General features: G+C 49.8%; 1 protein-coding gene across 2 annotated transcripts in view; it reads left to right on the forward strand.

Moving 5' to 3' along the window:
- Positions 1 to 372: 372 nt before the first annotated feature.
- The window catches only part of NKAIN4 (sodium/potassium transporting ATPase interacting 4), a 37,458-nt gene continuing 23,939 nt past the window's right edge, over positions 373 to 13,891 (forward strand). For both annotated transcript variants that reach the window (XR_003249883.1, XM_026042268.1), the window contains exon 1: positions 373 to 430. Coding sequence is in view for 1 of the 2 variants with exons in the window: in XM_026042268.1 (XP_025898053.1) it covers positions 377 to 430 (54 nt within the window). In the remaining variant the exon portion in view is untranslated. The remainder of the gene's footprint in view (positions 431 to 13,891) is intronic.

A 13,891-nucleotide genomic window follows, 5' to 3' on the forward strand; every position in this document is an offset into this window, starting at 1 on the left:
TTGGGGTGAGGAGGACAACAGCTGCCCGGGGAGGAAGATGAGGGGAGCAGGTGCTGCCTGGGGGAAGGTCCCCACGCCCCTTCCCCGCAGGGTTTTGGGTCCCGGGCTTGTCCGCACCCCCCGGTTGTCGCACCCGGGGTCCCCCGCGGCCAGCAGCAGCTCCAGCCCCGCCTGGGGTCTGGAAGCGCCGCAGGAACCAGCGCGCGGGGACCGCGGCGCGTTGCCCTTTTAAGCGGCGGCCCCCCCGCCTCCTCCCCGCACCCCCCCCCTTATCCCCCCCGCCACCGGGGGGGCTCCGGCTGCCGCCGCCTCCCGCCTTCCCCGCCCGCCTCCCTCCTCCGCTCCCCGCCGGCGGCAGCGGCGGCGCTCGCGGACCATGGGATGCTGCACGGGCCGCTGCACCCTGATCTCGCTGTGCGCTTTGCAGCTGGTAAGAGGCGGCCGCGACTTCGCGGGGCGCCCGGGGACGGGGCGGCAGGGCGGCCGGGGACAAAAGCGGCGGCGCCGGCGGCTCCTGCTGCCGCTCCGGCCCCGCCGAGGCGGCCGCGGATCTTCCCCAAACTCGCGGGCACCGAGGCAAACAGTCACAAAGCCCGTAACTTGCAAAGCGTGCGCTTTGTCTGGACTAAAACTTGACCCGACGGCTGCGGGAAGGGGCCCGGCGGGCTCCGGGTCGGGCTCCAAGGCGAAGTTCCTGCTGCTGAGAAACGCCGGCACCGTCCGGGCTTGGCTGCGAGAAACGGCTCGCTCGCGGCGCCCGCATCGCGCCCCGCTCCTCTGCAGACCTGGGAGGGTTTCTTTAAAGTATTTGCATTGTAATGAAGCGGTTTTTATTTTATTTTATTTTATTTTATTTTATTTTATTTTATTTTATTTTATTTTATTTTATTTTATTTTATTTTATTTTATTTTATTTTATTTTATTTTATTTTATTTTATTTTATTTTATTTTATTTTATTTTATTTTATTTTATTTTATTTTATTTTATTTTACTTTATTTTACTTTATTTTATTATTTTTTTTTAATGTGTGTATATGTGTGATCTATATGTTTTAACTTAGTGGTGTTGCGGGAGTGTCACCCACTGCGGACCCGGCTTCCCAGTCCCCAGGACCCCTGCGACATCCCAGTGCAGGGTGACAAAGCTCGAGAGGGCTTAGGGTTGTTTCGGGGGCTCCGCATCCAGCTGGGACCAGGGGGCTCCGGTTTTGGTCAACAGCTCACGGGCTTTAGGGTCCTGCAGCCTTAAAGAGGACCTGGCAGCGTCTCGAGACTTAATTTCGTGCGGTTTGTGGAGGTGGGCGGTGTGCTGGGCTGGTGTCSGTGTGCAGGACAGGACCCGCTGCCTTCCAAGTGGACAGCGAGCGAGTGCCGAGGGCTGATCTGGTTAAAACTCCACGTTTGGGAGCTCTTCACTGCCCCACACGTTTATTTTGGTGAAGAGGATCTGAGGAGCAAACTCCCTGGAGGTGAATGGGAACCTCTCACTAGGAGAAACTGCAAAATCGCAACCAGTTAGTTTTAAAATGCAGCCTAAACCTGAAGGGGAGCGGGCTGGGAACGCAATCCCGTTAACTGTGACCAGCGTGGGCAGGAGCTGCCGGTGGAAGATTTGACTTTAGTTAAACAAAATAGGGCAGAGAAGTTTGGCTTGTTCTGTTTTGTCTTTTTTTCTTTGCACAAAGCGTACCGGGAGGCGTATTTATGAGCGAGCTGAATGGCTGGGGAGTATATTTAGTCTGCTGGATTATTTCTTTGATTTTTCACCCGTGATCACAGAAGAAAGAAGCCATACCCGGCAATACTTTTGGAATTGCTATCTGAACACTGTCTCTTAAACCTGTCAGTGTGTCAGGCTGCTTTAAAGCAAACTCTCTCACACGCACACAAAAAGAATAAGAAAAGAAAAGAAAGAAACCCACGAGCTGCTGGTACCGCTCTTGTTCCTGACAAGCGTGGGAGTTTTCTCGTATCCAAGATACAGGGACAAAGAACCCCCAGCATTTTATTTTCCTTAAGACCCTCCTCCTGGAAGAAAAGAAGCAGTTTGGCTCATTCTTAAGCAAGTTTAGATGCCTCAGCCCGAGCGGTTTCCCATGGCACTTGCTGGGTGAATTGGTGGAGATGGAAAAATGTCAAGTATGGGGAGGGAATTCCTGGAGCTCTGCTCCAAGGGGGTGAGGGCAGGAGAGCCTGGCTGCTTCCAGCAAGTGCCTCCTGGAGCCTGATTTTTTTGATGATTTTTGCAGACCTTGTCTTGGGACGGTCGCAKCATTTACACTTGAGTACGGCCAAGTGACCTGCAGTCTTCGCTGCTGCTCGTAGTGGGTTCTGTTAACACAAAACCCTGGAGTGATCAGGCCAGGCTCATCAATAAATGATGATGATGTGAACTTCCTTTGTTCTTCCTATGTCTCTGCTCTTCTCCATTTGATACTTTGAACTCTTCATCTTCTTCCCTGTATGTTGCCGAGTGCCGAGTTTACTATGGGTGCATAGTAAAGTCCCAGGGATGACATCCCAGTTCCTCAATGGTCAGTGAATGTTTTGACTCTGACCCCAAAAATAGGATGAAGATTTGGGCTGTGGGACTTCCAATTCTGCAGCACACCCCATGCTTCTTTACCAGAAATTCTATATTCTGATATCTGCTTTTTGGGTCTTTGCTGGGGCTTTTTACGTAGGATGAATGGCAAAACAAAAGAGCACTCTTCCCTTCCTCCACCCTCCAAAAACCAAAACGGAGAATTAAAACTCCCTGGTGCTTGGAGATGGTTTTGTTATTAGGTGCAAACAGTGAGTGCATGGGGCAGTGTTTGCAAACTGCACTGGGAGGGTTTGCCTGGAGAAAAGGCAGGAACCAAACGCACGAGTCCTTGCTGTATCTGCTCCCAAAGAAAAAGTTGGTGCCTGGTGAGAGCGCAGAATGGGGCAGAGGAAAAGYGTAACTCAGTAAAAGAAAAAGGCCTGGACTCTGCAGGGAGCCTCCTTGGAGGGTTAAGAACTGTAATGTATACAAATTAGGGTTGGAAAAGGCTTCCCAAAGGCAAGATTTGAGAACCTTTGCTGTATGGCAGAGTGTCCCACCAGCAGGACCTCGGGCTGGGCGGACCGTGGTGAGAAACCACAGAGAGGGGCTGGGTCTCAGGGAGGGAAAGAGCTTAAATATCGGCCCCCTGCTCCCTAGCTCCCAGTGAGCTGCCCCATGGGGAGGATTTCCCGCAGGAGGAACGGGCTGTGCAGCAAAGGCACCGAGCAGAGCATGGAAAAAAAACCCTCCCTCCCCCTGCCCTGCCCCAATAAATCAAATAACTGCAGTTTCTTTACATTCTGTGCAGGGATTGAGAGCTCGGATGCCAAGCAAAGCCTGCAGACAATTTTACAGATACATTATAAATCCCCTTAGAATAAGGGGTTCTAATGGAAAAAGTGACTAATGCTGCAAATGAGCACGGAAGAAGGCGCCCYGGGATGGGGCTGCATATTGAGACTAACCCCAAGTAACTATATACCTTTATTTATTTATTTTCTCGTGCTCTCCTTCTCCCTCCCTTCTCGCCAATGCTTTTTTAATCTCTTGCAGAAGTGGGTGACCAGTTCTGGAAACTATTTGAAACCGGCATGGATTCTTCCCTAATAACTCCTTTCTGTACCTATGTGGCCGTGTCAGTCTGGTCCGGACGCAGTGACAAACAGCATAGCGGGGCGCAGGGCAGGGGGGGACCTGGCAAAAAGGCAGTGGGAAATGCCCAGCTTGTTGGAGAAGACCAAATCTGGGCAAAAAAGCACGAGTGAAAATAGRTATATTTGATGCAATAAGTGTCTGCTTCTTCTCTCCTAAGCTGGTGGGGATAATCTGGCTCCGGTGCTGGCTTTGGGTGCTGATGTTGGGCCCCGCATTGATGCCCTTTGCATTCGCGTGTGGAGCCTGGCTTTGTGCCTGGCTCCCTCTTCAAAGCCTGGATTCCTTGGGGGATTCCAAGCCGAGCTGCAGGCCRGGCTTTCCCGGGGGCATGGACAGCRTCTGGCGCCCTGCAGGCTCCCCGCTTCCTTATCTGCTACGTCTCGTGGCCAAACCCTGCTCCGTGGGTCTGCACGGAGGGTAGCGAAGCCTCTTCCTAGGCAGGAAGGGAGGCTGCAGGGTTGCGGCTCCTGCGGGAACAGCTTTCCCTTCCCCATCGCAGGCACCTTCTGCACGGGAGGCTGCGCGGGGGAGGCCCATCCGCGTCTCATCCCTGCTCTGCAGCTGTCCCGGGAGCYGGCGCGGTTGGACGCGTCTCCCGGGGGAGTTTGGAGCCGGCCCCGCTGCGCACGGAGYGCGGAAGGGAGCGCAGGTGCCGGGATGCATCCCGCTCGTCCTGCCCGTCCCAGCGCCCCGCGGCTACCCCGTTGCCCCCATCTGCTTCGCTTCACGTTCTGGGCTTGAATTATCATCCCCGCRGGGATGGGAATGTTTTCCACGCATCTGCTCGGCACGGAGCACCACAAGGGCTCCAACCCTTCTGCATCCATGCCCAGCGCTCCGATCCCGGTGGCAATGTCAGCCTGGGGACCGCCGCTGTCTGCGTGGTGCCTGCTCCGCACCAAGGAGGGGGAAAGCGGTGCCAGCAACAGCCCGTCAGCATTTTCCACTGAAACCGACTTGCAGTAGAAACCTGGGAATGTGCCTAAATGGATATTTTCAGGAGAAGTATCTGCTTTCCATAGACAATTYGGAGTTTTTCTCCAAAGTTTTGGCCAGAATATTTTGGCGAAAAATCAAAAATGCGCTGGCAAGTGGTTGCTGTGTGAGCAAACATTTTTAATTTTGGAGTTGCAGGGTTTTTCTTACAAAAAAAAAGTTGAGCTTTTGCATGAGGAAATCTTTCTTTTTAYTTATTTACTTTCCTGAGCAGCTGGTGTCAGTAATGCTGTAGCACAGGGGWTGACCTAGAGGTGTCTAACAGGAGTCCTCTTCTGAGATGGACTTGCAGGGTGGGTTAAATTGCAATTAAATGGCCCGTCAATTGGCCTCGCAGCAGCTCCAAGAAGTGCAGAAGCCTCTGAAACTGGTGTGTGCAGAGGGTGAAGTTGGCCAGGCCATGTCCTGGCCACCGCTCCGCTCTCCTCCCGCCCTGATTCCCACCTTTTCCTGCTGCACGGGCTCCCACGAGCGACAGGAGCCGCTCAACACAAAGGAACTGGCTGGAATTGGGAGCACCAGGCTGAGAGTTTGGGYTTTGGCCAACTAGACCCAAAGTTGCCTCTTCCCCAAGTCCTGGCTCCTCTTTTCCACGGATGCAGCCCAGCTGCCCGACTGCTCTCTGCTCCGCACGGGAATGGGGACATTCCCGGCGCCAGGACGTTCCCGGCGCGGGGCTGACCTTGCTCCATTGTGCGCTAAGAATATACGGAAACCGAGCGCGCTTTGGCCCGGGTGCAAGGTGGAACCTTTCCAAGAATCTGCTAAAGGGGCCCTCCACTAGGAATTCTTGGAGGATAAACTAGATAACAAAGGCCAGATTGTGGTCTCTCTCGCTCCAGGAAAACTCTGGAATAGCCCCTTGCTCCCTGAGCACTTGAAAAATGCACAGGATATAACACATTCCAAGAGCCCCAGCTGTAGCATCCCCGTTTTCCCCTTCGCATATTGCTGGGTTGGAGGACACTCGAACTGCATCTTTCATATAAAAAAAGAGAGAATTTGTGATTTAGTGTTCTTATGGCTGCAGAATTCCCTTTCTCTCGGCTCCTCCTTGCTGGAGAAGAGGTGATGGGAACACCTCCCTGAAAAGGTTGTATCTGGATTTTAGTTTGGTAGAAAATAGTTTTCAATAAAGTACAAATTTCCGCAGATGATGATGATGATGTTTATTATTATTATTATTATTATTATTATTATTATTATTATTATTATTATTATTATTATTATTATTATTATTATTTTCTCAGAAGTAGTGCATTCTTCTTCTATTCCTCATCTCAGGAACATGAGGAGAAAAAGGGATGTTTCTGGCCAAAGAATACAAGTATTCTGGCCATCACCAGTGCTTGCTGAAAATGATGGAGTTTTTATTACAGCGAACTCCCAAGATCTTTAACTTTTCAGAAGGTTTTTTTTCAAGATTCTTTCCATCTCAGCTGAAAAGTCCACGAGCCCCTTTCTGCCCTGCTCTTCCTTCCCCACTTCTTTCTTACAACGCTAGGGACTCTAGAATGACAGCTTTGGTGTCCCCCTTGCCTTGAGCCCCATCAGTTGCCCATTTGCCCATTCTCACAGTTCTGGAAGTTTATTGCTCTGAGCACTTTTCTCAGCACGGTTCCCCAGGTCTTTTCCACATGATTCTGCCATTCTGGAGGGATCTGGGACATCACCGGCCTAAGAAGAATAGGTCGGAATTGGCAAGCGAACAAAAAAGATGCTCTGCTTCATCACTGAGCACTTGGGCWGCCAGTCATCCCAACAAAAGACACTAAAGAGCAAGAACGGAATGTTACTGAGGGGAGTTGGGTTAAAATTTCCCCTAAGAGCTTCATAGAAATGAATCCTGGTGCTTAGATGAATAGACCACTGCAATGAGCACACAAATTTGGGAACCTGCCTCCTAGGACTCCTCTGTGGGAACAGGGACCTACCCTTTGTCCATAGTGACCCTGACAACAGCCTTGGACCTATTAAACTGACCGGTGCTGAAATATTTTTTTTCCAAATGTTCTTCCYGGGAGATAGATCATCCGTAAGTGCCACTTCAGCTGAATGGGGAAGGTGAGACCAAGGGCACTAAGGAAGGGGATGGAGTATTTTATTACCCACATCGAACTTGCAAAATATTGAGTGTGACTGTGCATGGAGTGCTCTGTGAGAAGGGTTCATCCATCACGAATAAACAGCCTCGCCGCAATTAATAGTGTGGCACCGTCTTCAGCTCCGTGCAGGGAGGTTGGACTAGACGAGCTCTGGACGTCCCTTCCAACCTTAAGYTYTCTGTGATTCGATGATTCTCTCTTCTGGCCCAGAAAACYGAAGTGCTTTCTCCTAGAGGTGCAGAGCAAGTCAGCCAGCTTCAAGGTAGGACAGTGYGTAGCGTCCTGCTTGGTCCATCCCAAGGGACTAATCCCTCAAGCCCAGATCTGCTGGATATATTCAGTGCACAAAACACAAACTTTTCCACTGTTTCCTCATACCTCTGTTTCCTCCTGTTTTTAAGAAATCCTGCATGATTTTGTCATTCCTCACTCACCTCGCCGGAGACTCACATCTACCTCAAGCTTTTCCGGAGTGGTTAACTTGCCTGATCTGAAGAAATTGGCCRTTTCGGAGTGCTCAGGATCAGTCCTGCTGTCAGCTTAAAACAGCGTGAGCTGGGAAAACAGATAAGAGAAGGCCCGGGAGTGTTCAGGCTTCCAGGGCTGCTACTGAAACAGCTTAAAAACGAGTTGTGTGACAGCCTGAAAGGACAGATAGGGTGATAGAAACACTGCCAAGGCTTCAGACAATAAAGACTATGTCTCCCTTCTGATGAATAATGGCTCTTTGTTTTTATTCCTTAGATGACAGAGCTGTTACAACTGCTGAGAACTGTTTCGGTGCTAAATATATGGCTGTGTAATAAAGGCTCTGCAATCTATGAGCTGGGGCTGAATGGATACTTGAGTGAATCACTTAGAGTACAGTGAATTTCTGAGGGAGCTCATAGAGACACGAGGTGGAGGGCAGAAACTCCTTCACAGAACCCTTATCCAAAGGGTGCTTTCCTTGAACAAGAAGCATCCTGAGTTTCACAGCTGCCAAATCTTTTCCTCGTGGCCCCCATGGTTATGTACGGTTCCTTGCTCCCAGTTTTGGACGCTAACCTAAAAAAAAGAAGCATTTTGGGTGAAGGCCCAGGTTCTGGTGGTGAGACACTGCAAAGATTTTCTAGTAGAGACTGGAAAGCCAGAGTAGTGAAAGAGGTAGTGCAGGTCCTGTGAACATTTCCAAAGTGGAGTCCAGCCCAGTGCCTTTCCAGATTAAACATCTTTGAAACAACCTAATGAAGCACCGAGGATTTCAGTTGCCATCRGGTGGATTAGCCCTTTTCTCTTTGAACTAATCCTTGCAGATAGCCAGCCCTGCAAGCAGGAAGATTAAGAGACCTGGAAAAACTGGTCAAGAAGTTTGGTGTAGGGCCAGCTTTGGTGAGGAGTCCAGTCTGTGCAAGGTCCCCAAACGCTTGCACCACTGTCACCCGCCCCAGATTTGCCATGAAAGAACCTCATTCTGCCCAACGTGGCTTCTGTTGACAAGCCTCTAATGGAGAAGAAAAAGAGAGGGAAAAGAGAAACTCAACTTTGCTGTTGAATAAACCATGAGCCGTTGAGGAGCAGCGAGTGGGCAGCAGAGGGGCAGGGGAACGGMGCAGAAGTGACGGGAACGCCAACGTAACGCGGGAAACAAAGCGCAGGAGGGGCCATGGCGAGGCGCTCCGGGAAGCTTAATTGGAGAGTCGGCTGGTGGGAGGCCAAAAGATGTCCACAATGAAACGGGGACACTCCGCCGGCCTGGCAATGCAAACAAATTGAGTACCACAATGGCAGAGATAAATTATGCCCGTAAAATAAACGACGGCTGAGTGACATTGTATGGGCAGTTCCGGATAATGGTGCCGTGGGTCCCAGCTTTGCTAATTGGGAGGCTGGGCGGCCTCCTTTTCCCTTGGTAATGAGGAGCGTCTTCCCTCCCCCGTGGCAGCCTCCCCTGCTCCTGTTTAGCAGCGGGCTGGAAGACCTGGTTTCATTCCGCTTTCCCACAGCAAACTCGTCCTGGCAGCAACTGCATTAAGGAGGACAAGCAGAACATGATAATAAATGGAGGAGTTGCTCTTATTTCACCCCGTGACAGATCTATCCGGTGGGTGGCTCAGGGAGGGTGATAAGAGTATGGCCTGGGCTGCTGTGCTCCTTTTAATGTGGGGGAAATAATCGCCTTCCAGTCCTCACTTAAAAAGCTTCTCTTTAAAAACAGTGCTTTTTAAAACGTACCAAATCCCTATTTACACTGCTGGGAAGCTCACCTGGCATTAATGCGAGCGCCATGGTCTCACCTCATCATCTGCTTGGCCTGAAATGCGAAAGCAAAGCGAGTGCTCCACAAAAAGTAATCTGTCCAGTGAGGTAAATACAGTTTAGACCATCTATTAAATCTTAGCTTTTCTAGTCTGAATCTGTATTGCTAATAAATCCTTAATGAGGATCTTCCTTTACACTGCTTCCTATCTCAAGTCAACCCTACCTGATTTCTACAGGAAAACCCCTCAGGTAGGGATGAGATTGAGACAAATACGAGTCGAGTGACGCCCACCAAGGTTCCCCTCGTGCTTTGAACCCAAAACTCTCAATCCCAAAGTGCTCATTTCTTGCACTGCTCTGGAGCAGAGATGTGCTGAATTCCCATGAAAACAGACTGGGAACTCCGGTGTGACTGGAAAACTTCAAAAATCCCTAGTGCACAGGTGCAGAGGGAGGCAATGGAATGTAGATTCGTTACCTGTAATTACCAAGGCAATTAATCTATTATTCAAGGACAATTGATTTCTACGCAGTGCGGCTATCAGTAGATGAAAATCCATAGAGATTGATTCATTGTCTAGCCTCTCTCTAGAAGGGAAGCTGTTTGTGGGGAATGTGGTTATTGGAAAATTCCTGCAATGGCCCGAAAGCCTCTGACAGTCCCTGGTTGCAACAAAATAGTTGTTTCCTGTTCGTTCCARTTGAAAACTCTTCCTGTCAAAAGAATTTTACTGGAACCAAAAGCTGGACTGTTAAATATCTTTCATGTCCAAAGTGGTGTTTTCTCCCCGGTTCCCTCTTTTTTAATGCTTTGATGACAGGCATGGAAGTTTGTGGGTATTTCTTTGCTGATATTTATCTTCCAGCTAATAAACAGTTACTTCTTTAACTATAAGTTTCCAAGGGAGATTTTCCTTTTACTCTTTTTTTCAGTGAAATAACCACATTTTCATTTTTGTTGTTTCTTTTTTGCACAGCATAATTCTACTCCGCTACTAGTCACGATGAAAAGTCAGCAGCCCCAGTTTGGGGTCATTTTATACTGCAGACATCCTATATGAAATGCAAACATAGCGCTTGGCTCCTTGGTATCCAAATTGCTAAAACACCTCCAGCTTCTCGTTTTCCTGAAAACCATGTGTGTTTTGCCATGATGTGCAGAGGGGAAGGCCCCTTGGGTCTATTTTGATGTCTATACCTGTATTTTGATGTATAAACCTTCAGCAGTGAAGGTCCCCTTTAAGCCCCATCTTTTTATCACTGTAGCCACTCTGACATCCCCCAAACCCCATCTCTACAAGGAGGAAATGTTTTCTACTGAGGTATGGGCATGAAATATGGACCTAAATTCCAACTATCACCTGTGTAAAGCAAGGGTATTATCYATAAATCCATGACGGGAGTGGGAAAACAGACTGTCCACATTCGTGCAGCAGCTAAAGCAGGAGCAGAGGCAAAGCCCGGAGAGGTGTCAGCCCTGGAGGAAAGGCTCCCTTGGGCCATGGTGGATCCAAGGTGGTGTCAGGGCRTTGGTATCCAGCACAGGTCGCATCCATGCGGCTCCTCTCCTGCCCAGCTTGGCCTTCAGGGCAGCAGGTGCTCAAGTGCTTCTGCACTGAGGGCCACTTCTGTCCYTCCTRAGGAGCTGCTCATGTGGCCTCAACRGAGCAAAAGTGTCGCACGTAGCCCCTGGCAAGCGGGAAGGGAGAGCCGGGAAATCCCGGGGAATCTCCAGCTTCCCACGTTATCCTGCCCTGTCCTGCACCTGCACAGCCCTGCGTAAAGAAGCAGAGGTGCCCGGAGCTCTTCTCTGTATCCGAGTGGGACAGTTGAAGCCTTTGCTGCCTCYCTGCTCTTCAGCAGAAGATGCTCTATGGAAAAGCTCCGTTTGTACAGTAATTACCAATGGAAATTTCTGAGCAGCTCCCCTCTCTCCCCTCCTGCTGCAAGCTGATTACAAATGGGCTTTTCCTGCAGGAGCAAAGTTGCAGCGAGACTGTGGCAGATCCCAATTTCCTAGATTATTAATAATAACAATATCACTTCTTTTTTTCCCCCCTTTGCCATTTCTCACCCACTCCACACTTTCCTTTTAATGAATTCCCTTCTGCTGCTGCAGACTCCGCCGCGACACCAGCCTGATTTGTAATGTAAATAGGCAGCCCGGTGTAAAGGCGACCCGCTAGAGCACTGCAGGGCTCTAATTATCATTTCCATTAAACTCCTTCTGTTTACGAATATCCAAGCAATCTGGCACTGCAGCAGGAGCAAGAGGAAATTAAAGCAACACGAGTGCTTAGGGACGGGGTTGGTGATGGGGGGACCCAGCTGCGGAGCAGGAGCACAAAGAGGGTGCTGCTCTTCCCGATGGAAAAAGTTTGGAGTTTTTGGCGCATCCATGCCCTCTCCGGCTTTCCTGCAGCTGCAGAGCTCCCTGTGCTCTTCTTTCCCGGCCTGTGGAAGTGTTTTACGTGTTGTTGTTTTACRTGTGATCCGTTCGCGACCTAATTAAAGGGATCAGCTGCTGGAGCTCCCACGGGAATGTRCAGGACGGAGTTCACCAGAAACTGCCGTCCTTGTGTCCCTGGGGTGAGAAAACCAGCTCTGGATCTCCCAGGCCACAGCTCAACCTTCGGGGCACGYCACATGTGAACAGTGTCACCCATAAATCCAAAGGGAGGGGACGTTGTTGGGGACGTGGACACAATGGACCTTTCTTGGACAGGACGGACGAGGAATTGAGCTTGGCTTTCCGGGCTTGAAGTGAGAGTTTATTCCTTCTTTGGGGAATTACCACTAGAATATTATATATGTTTATATAGAATTACATACATCATTACATAGAATTCTATAGAATTCTATAGAATATAATACAGGTCATAAATTCAACCTCAGGGTAACCAGAAGCAAAATAAAGGTGCAGCTTTGCAATCAGTGCCTATAGAGTAGCGAGGATAAGAGCAATTTTGTGCAAATTTGGGGCAAGTCTAACTGGCATCGCACGGGCTTCATATGTGCTTTGAGTTTCCATCCAACCCCTGAATGATTTTTAAGTTTTTCTAGCGGGCTTGAGAGCTCCCAGGCACCTGTGTCCCTTTGGTGTGAGGGCTCCAAGACCAAGTTCTTAAGGGGCTTTTTTAACTAAGCAGATGATGCTTAAATAGGAGGTCCAGGAGATCCTTCCTATTCCAGCACTGCATTGCACCAGTGCTATCGAACATGAAATTTTACGATGTCTGGACAATTTTGGAGCTTCATTTTCCCCCCACTTCTCCCACATGTGAACAAACATAAACTTTGGGCTGCCTTTCCTCTTTGAGCAAGGGAAGAGACCACGGAATACAGTGCCCTGTTGGTGGGCCGTAAATCTTTCCATTAGRAAATTAAATTCCTGCTCATCTCTAACTCTGCTCTGCCTCGCAGACTTTATGGTGTTTAGATGGCCTCATAAACGGCAGCACAGCTCCCCTGGGAAGTGGTTGGTGAGTTAACGGCACGTCTTTAATGTACTCGACTCAACAGTGAAATTCCCGCTACTGGTGGGAGAAGCTCCCCCCTCTATTCCCAGCGTTATCCAGCAATACTGGACGCTGTGGGGAGCAGCAAAGACATCTGCCCAAGGTCATGAGTAGGAGGTGGCCCAACTAGGTGCATTAAAATAGGAATGTGAGCTGTCCAAAAGGGCAGGAAAAGCCGAGACTGCCCCAAATGTGGAGCCAGAGCCTGGGATAAGGCTGTGCCTAACGACTCGTAGGGTGCATCTGGCTAACAAATCTTCCAGGCACTTGCTGAAGAGGGAAACCTGTTATCTTGTGCCTGTACTAAACACAAGTCACTTGCCTTTGTTGCCTTCGTTCGAGCTGGAGCACCAAAAATGAGCTGTGAAACTGAGCAAGGAGAAAAAGACGAGCTGGGCTGGGAGGAGCAGGTTATGGGCAATACACATTAGATTAATTATGTTTGGGAAATTTGAGTTTGAGCATTGACGGGGATTAGAAATAGAAGAAGTTCCTCACTCTTGTCAGAGTGCTTTTTTTGTCCATATCACGATGGCACCAATTATTAATTCAGTGCACCTGCTAATTGCAGCAATYAGCCACCAAGCAGTGCTCAGGTGCTACCAGGAGCGAAGGGAACAGCCCAGGCTGCTGCTGCTGCGCAGACCTCCTGCAACCAGGCAGGTCCAGCACAGCCTCGAGGGCGAGACGTGGCCCGAGAAAACCACAGAGGCCGTGTGGGATGTACAGAGCATCCCAGGTACATGGGCTCCACCAAGCCTCCTCCGGCACATCAYTGACCCCGCCTTGGGAGAACTTCAGGCAACATAGGCCTTTCCTTAGATATCATTCTTAGATGTCCTTAGATGTCATTCTTAGCCAATAGGGCAATAATTTTACCCAAACGTCCTTCCTAGGAAGCTGTTTTTCCTGGGAGATGCCTTCTGAGCACCCCCCAGACAGTCAGGCTGTGCTGGGTGACCCCTTTCCTCCTCTGCAACCTGCTGTGCCAGTCTCACCCCTTATGCTTACCAAGGAGCATGTCCCTCCTGGAATACTAAGCAGCCTTCAGTGGGGCTGAATAATTGCTTAGCTTTGTAGCCAGGGTGTTTCTGMAAGGTGTTGGCAGCACGAAGTGTAGGGATGGAGTTCAAAGCCTCAGTGGTCTTGAGAGCACRGGCTCACAAACAGGGACAGGGACTTCTCCAGCTACCTTCTGGGAGCCTTTCATAGGCATCTTCCTTGTGACCCATCGCAGTAGAGCAAGATTGCGCCTGAAACAGAAATGATTTAAAGAKTTAGGGTCTACTTTTGGAGATATCCCTAATGTCTGTGTGAATAAAGACAGCTCCCAAGGAAGAAATG

This window comes from Nothoprocta perdicaria, unplaced genomic scaffold (assembly GCF_003342845.1).
Source record: "Nothoprocta perdicaria isolate Ctin4 unplaced genomic scaffold, notPer1 scaffold_3, whole genome shotgun sequence".
In the NCBI taxonomy this organism is placed as follows: Eukaryota; Metazoa; Chordata; class Aves; order Tinamiformes; family Tinamidae; genus Nothoprocta; species Nothoprocta perdicaria.